The sequence below is a fragment of the Saimiri boliviensis genome, chromosome 13, assembly GCF_048565385.1.
Source record: "Saimiri boliviensis isolate mSaiBol1 chromosome 13, mSaiBol1.pri, whole genome shotgun sequence".
Lineage (NCBI taxonomy): Eukaryota > Metazoa > Chordata > Mammalia > Primates > Cebidae > Saimiri > Saimiri boliviensis.
The window spans coordinates 8,155,589-8,161,242 of record NC_133461.1 but is presented as its reverse complement, the minus strand read 5'-3'; the positions used below and the strand labels follow the sequence as shown (position 1 = coordinate 8,161,242).

At 35.1% G+C, this 5,654-nt stretch overlaps 1 protein-coding gene across 1 annotated transcript; it reads right to left on the bottom strand.

The window, feature by feature from the left end:
• Window positions 1–4,802: 4,802 nt before the first annotated feature.
• LOC101050084 (superoxide dismutase [Cu-Zn]-like) lies at window positions 4,803–5,373 on the bottom strand (the record flags this gene model as incomplete). Its single annotated transcript, XM_010336866.3, has 1 exon — window positions 4,803–5,373. A coding segment is annotated over one exon (450 nt), but the record flags the coding sequence as incomplete, so codon positions are not given.
• Between the last annotated feature and the right edge of the window lie 281 nt (window positions 5,374–5,654).

Here is a 5,654-nt window from a genome sequence, read left to right as displayed (position 1 = left end):
ACCAGCTTTGCAGAGTGTGCAGCACAGCTTGTGTCCCTGCCGTGGCTGCTCCAGACAGGCCAATGCTGCCATCAATATTTATTGCAGTTGTGCAGTTATTATATAAATATGTGTGCATTATATTGTGTTGGACATTGGAAAGGTATAATTGAGAGAAAGAAGACTAGTGAGCCAGTTGTAATTTCAGTGTTCACAAAATTTTTCTAAAGCTACACTCTATGCATCAATTTTGGGATGCTAATTTGATCTAGATTGTAATTGTTTGGCAAATGACTTTTAAACATTTCTCTTCTGTCACCTAAATGGCTTCTGATGAATAGCAATTTGCCTAGGGAATTAAGAGGAATAGTTTTTTTGGACTGAGATTTATTATTAGCCATAATTTTTAAGTGATGGAAAGAGGCAGTTGGGTATGAGTGAAGTATTAATGTCCTTTTGTATAAACCTATCGATTACAAATGATAAATATGTAGATGAGCTATTTAATTTTCTAATGTTAACTGCTCCACTACATTGATTCTAGCCAGTATAATTTTACTTTATTATTATTTATAAATACTATGCATAAAACAAAAGTTAATTTTAAAGGTATCATTTGTTGAGTTTTGTCAGTCATTATATAGAATATTTCCATAGACTGGTGGCATCTTTCCCTTCTCTAGAGATTTGTGGAACTTTGAACTTCAGGGAGATGATTTAGAGTATCTGGCAGAAAAAATTTCAAAGTAGCAAAGCATTCATGGAGTGACTTGGGTGCTGTTAAAAACATTCAGTTTTAAAAGGGAAACAGAACGTAAAAGTTCAAAAAATTTGCAGCTTGATGATAAGACAGAAAAGAAAAACACATTTTTCTAAGGAGAAATTCAATTCTGCTGCAGAAATTTGTATGAGTAACGAGGAGCCAAATGTTAATTGACAAGACAATATAGAAAATGTCTCCAGGCCATGTCAGGGACCTTGTGGCAGCCCCTCCCATCACAAGCCTAGAGGCCTAGGAGGAAAAAAATGGTTTTGTGGGCAGGCCCAGGGCCCTTCTACTCTGAGCAGCCTAAGGACTTGGTGCTCTGCATCCCTAAGAGCTTGGGTCATGGCTTCAGAGGATACAAGCCCCAAACCTTGCAGCTTCCATGTAGTTTTAAGCCTGCAGTTGCACAGAAGTCAAGAAGTGAGGTTTGGGAACCTCTGCCTAGATTTCAGAAGATGTATGGCAATGTCTGGATGTCCAGGCAGAAGTTTGCTGCAGGGTTGGGGCTGTCATGGAAAACATCTGCTAGGACAGCATGGAAGGGAAATGTGGGATTGAAGCTCCCACACAGAGTCCCCACTGGGAGTCTGATAGAATCAGTAGCATAACAGTTAAAGTTAACTCCAGAAGACTATGTGCCATCCAGATATTTTCAGGTGCTGGTTGAGGTTACCTATATGCTTAAAAATCTATTATTTACTGTGTTTCATTTATTTAAACTCAAAAGACATTTTAGCTGTAGCTAAGGTGTTGACTTCAAGGAATTTACTACATATACAGCACCATCTCTCACATGATGTATAAAAAACAAATGCAATTTTCTTCTAATATGTAGGCTAACTAGGCTTGATAAATGTTAGTGAGGATATACATACTCCTTTGTAACAGATTTCCTAATAATCTGTGCTTCTTCCATTATCAATCAGTAGTGATAATTATTTTTATTGTAAAATTACTTTCATAACTATGTTGGACTTAATATTTAGCATTAGGTAATGCATAATATCTTTGTTTTCAAGATTTGCATAAAATTACTGTTATTTTGATATAATGTATAACTCCATAGAGGACTGGCCCAAATACACGCATTTGGACACTTGGCATCAGTTGATCCTGTCCTTCTAATTTAGACTAGAAGGGAAGAAGAAGGAAGAGAAATCGAAGACAGAGGACATGATGTGAGAGAGCTACTGATGCTCTTGTTTTCAGTGTATCATTGAAACTCTGTAAAACCCTTTATGCATATTATTTTAACTTACTATTGTCCTATGGAATTGAGTTCTTCCCTTTGATTCTTACGAGAAAATGTAATCCTTCAGAAGGTAAACCTCTTTCTGATATCATACTGAAGTTGCATGCTAACATCTTGCTGAAGGAACAGAAAGTTAATATTGATGGATTTTGAGAAACATACTGTGCTAAAATTGATACTACTTTAAACTACTGTGACTAATTCAAATTTTCTAAAAAATAAAATTAAGAAATTAAACCAATATATTTTATTCTAATGGAGTAGAATGGATTTGAATCTCAATTTCAAAATATTTATGTACATTACCTAAGAAAAAGTATAATTTATATTTAAGATAATAATATTAAATTATGTGGGTTATTTAAAGTTTAAAGCACAATGTTTAGCTCTCAAAAATATTTTGTTAGCTTGAATACTGTATATTAATTGTATCATGTAGCTTAAAATATTATGGGAAAATTATCTTTGAAGATATTGTTCTCTGTCCTACAGAGCATCAGCAAGTGATAAATTGCAGTTTAATAGAGGGACTGTCAAACTAAAATTGCAATTCTGTCAAATATTTGTTTTGCTTATTTCTCAGTTAACATACAATTTATTGAACTTAATTTCGTAGGCATCCCCAATGCACTGTTAATTAAGATCACATGCTTTGAAACTTTAGGATCAGATGGTGCGCTTTAGTGTTTTAAAATATACAATGCAAAATTAGGTCAATGTGTATTATAAGAAACAATATCAAATAAATATATGAAATCCAGGTCTTGGTAGATAGATGAAAAGTATCCAAGTTTATATAGGAGGTGATTATACAAGGAGTGTAGAGCAGCAGGTATAAAACTTGGGGATTAGCCTTGAATTCTGCCTTTTACAACTCTCTACTTAACCATAAGTGGGAGGCAACTTTTAAGATTTTGGAGGTTTTACACAATAAAACTTTACTCAGACAAATATCCTGAAGCATTTCCCTAATGTTTTCTTCTAGTAGTTTCATAGTTTCCAGTCTCTGATTTAAGTCTTTAATCCTAGAGCCACATTTCTTGCTAATTCTGATCGAAATTCCCTGAGTTTTATTTCTATAGCTGTAGTTCATGAACAAGGTTCACCACTATCACAACATAATAGAATGGTTTATTGAAAACAAAAGATTTATTTAAAAAAAAATAAGAAGAAAAGGAAATCATTTTCAAGACCCATACACTCATACACTTTGGCCAACACAATTTCATATAAATGAGTCAATAAATACATGTTGAGAGAACACTTTGTGCTAGGTAATGAATGTGTTATAGAGACTATATGTATATTTTAAAATATGAAATAAAATGTTTTCATATTTAAAATATACATATACTCTCTAATCTTTGATATTATTAGTTCACTGAACAAGCAACTTACTCACTGAGAAATTTTTAAGGATGTAAACTTTAGCTAAGCAGCTAACCTGAACTGCATCAAGACAGGTTTTCTTTTGGAGAAAAAAGAAAATAATGTGAAATACAGTAATAATTAATCAAGTAAAGAGCCAGGCAAAAAAATCTTCCCATGAGAAGTATCAGAAACAAAAAAATAAAGATAATATTTTTTTCTAGGAAAGAAAAATGTTCAGTATATTTGACTGTGGCTTGAAAAAAAAAGGCTATAATAAGAAAACGAAGCTAGAAAAGAAAAAATGGCCAAGTAATAGTAAAACACAAAAGTAAATTTAATGGTTTAATGTTATTTTACTAACACACTAAATGGCTACAGGTGTTTTAATTAAAGCACATAACAGGATCAGAAATGTGATTTAGAAAGCTTTCCCTTATGAAAGAAAAAGTACTTTGGAGGAGGCTAGGCATGAATCATAAAGATTGCTAAATGTGAGTAGACCAGGTTAGAAGCTGTAGAGTGGCAGAGACTAGTAATCCACCTAGGATGATTGATTGTGTACTTAAATAAATGTTGAATGCTTATCATAGGCATGAACTCTCAGAATTCACTAATGTAAACATCAGTCTGTGATCCCTGGAAAAAGAGAGATAGTCATCATAATAAGTAAATATATTATCTGTTAGGAGATGGTGGTAAACACTAGTAAGAAAAGCAAACACAGAGCTGTGGTCAGGACCATCAGGATTATTGTGGACAGGTTTGAATGTAAAATGTAAGTAAAGTAGTCAGGACTTCTGCTTCTGTAATGGTGGGATAGAAGCAAGATGGCTTTATTCCTTTTCAGCACAGAGACACAAAAACAACAGCATTGAGATTACCACCAGCAATGTTCAAGAACTCGAATATGAACATGAGACAGTTGCTGGGGCCAGAGAAAAGTAAAAAATAAAAACTTCAAGCAGATAATAAGAGAATCGGGTGTTCATATTTGCAATACCCTCTTCTTTTTCTTCCTGGCATAAAGTACATAGAAAATATTCCTCCAATTCATAGTCTACATTGGCAAAAGTGAGATCAGGGTGAACAACTAGCTTCTCCACAATCTTGAGTTCTTTCACAGGAGGTGTGTTTCTGCCTTAACCAACAGGAAGCATCATAAGTGCCAGAAGGGAGAAATACCTCTGAGAACAACCAGAGAGGAAGGGTGGATGTGGGACTACCATCCCCAACCGTGGAAACTCTGCTCTGTAACTTAGCCAAAGGAGATACAAAATTAGAATGTCTATTCAGTAGTTCCATGCCCTAGGCAGTTCACTCCACAGGTACCCTGTGCACAAACACCTAATCAGCCTTCCCACACTGCCAAGATTTCCCACTGGAATGTGCCCTATTCAAGGAAAGAAATACTCTGATCCACTACTAGAACCAATGTTTTTTTTGTTTGTTTTGTTTTTTTCTTTTAAGATTACAGTGTTTAATGTCAGGTTACATTTCTACAGCTAGCAGGATAACAGATGAGTTAATGGGACTCAGACTACATCCAGGGGAATGTTTATTGGGTGATCCCAATGACACCACAAGCCAAACGACTTCCAGCGTTTCCTGTCTTTGTACTTTCTTCATTTCCACCTTTGCCCAAGTCATCTGCTTTTTCATGGACCACCAACGTGCGGCCAATGATGGAATGGTCTCCTGAGAGTGAGATCCCAGTGTCTTCAATTGACACATTGGCCACACCGTCTTTACCAGCAGTCACATTGCCCAGGTCTCCAACATGCCTCTCTTCATCCTCTGGCCCACCATGTTTTCTGGATAGAGGATTAAAGTGAGGACCTGCACTGGTACAGCCTTGTGTATTATCTCCAAACTGATGAATGTGGAATCCATGCAGGCCTTCAGCCAATCCTTCAATGCTTCCCCACACCTTAACTGGTCCATTACTTTCCTTCTGCTCGAAATTGATGGTGCCCTGCACTGGGCCGTCGCCCTTCAACACGCACCATTTAGAGACAAAAAATAAAAAATAAAAATAAAAATAAAATAAAATAAATTTTTTTTACAAAAGCAACAACATAGCTGTAAAGTAAATCTAAAAAGTATATTCAATAAAAGCTAAAATAAGCCAGACAGAGAATGCCAGAAAAAAAATTTAATATTTCAATGCAACAAGAGCAAACAGGAATCATCATCTCCCCAAATCATCAAAACAAGAAAGCAGTGGCAGATTCCAACATGATGGCAGTATGTGAATTCTTAGACCAATAATTTAAAAGTGTAATTTTA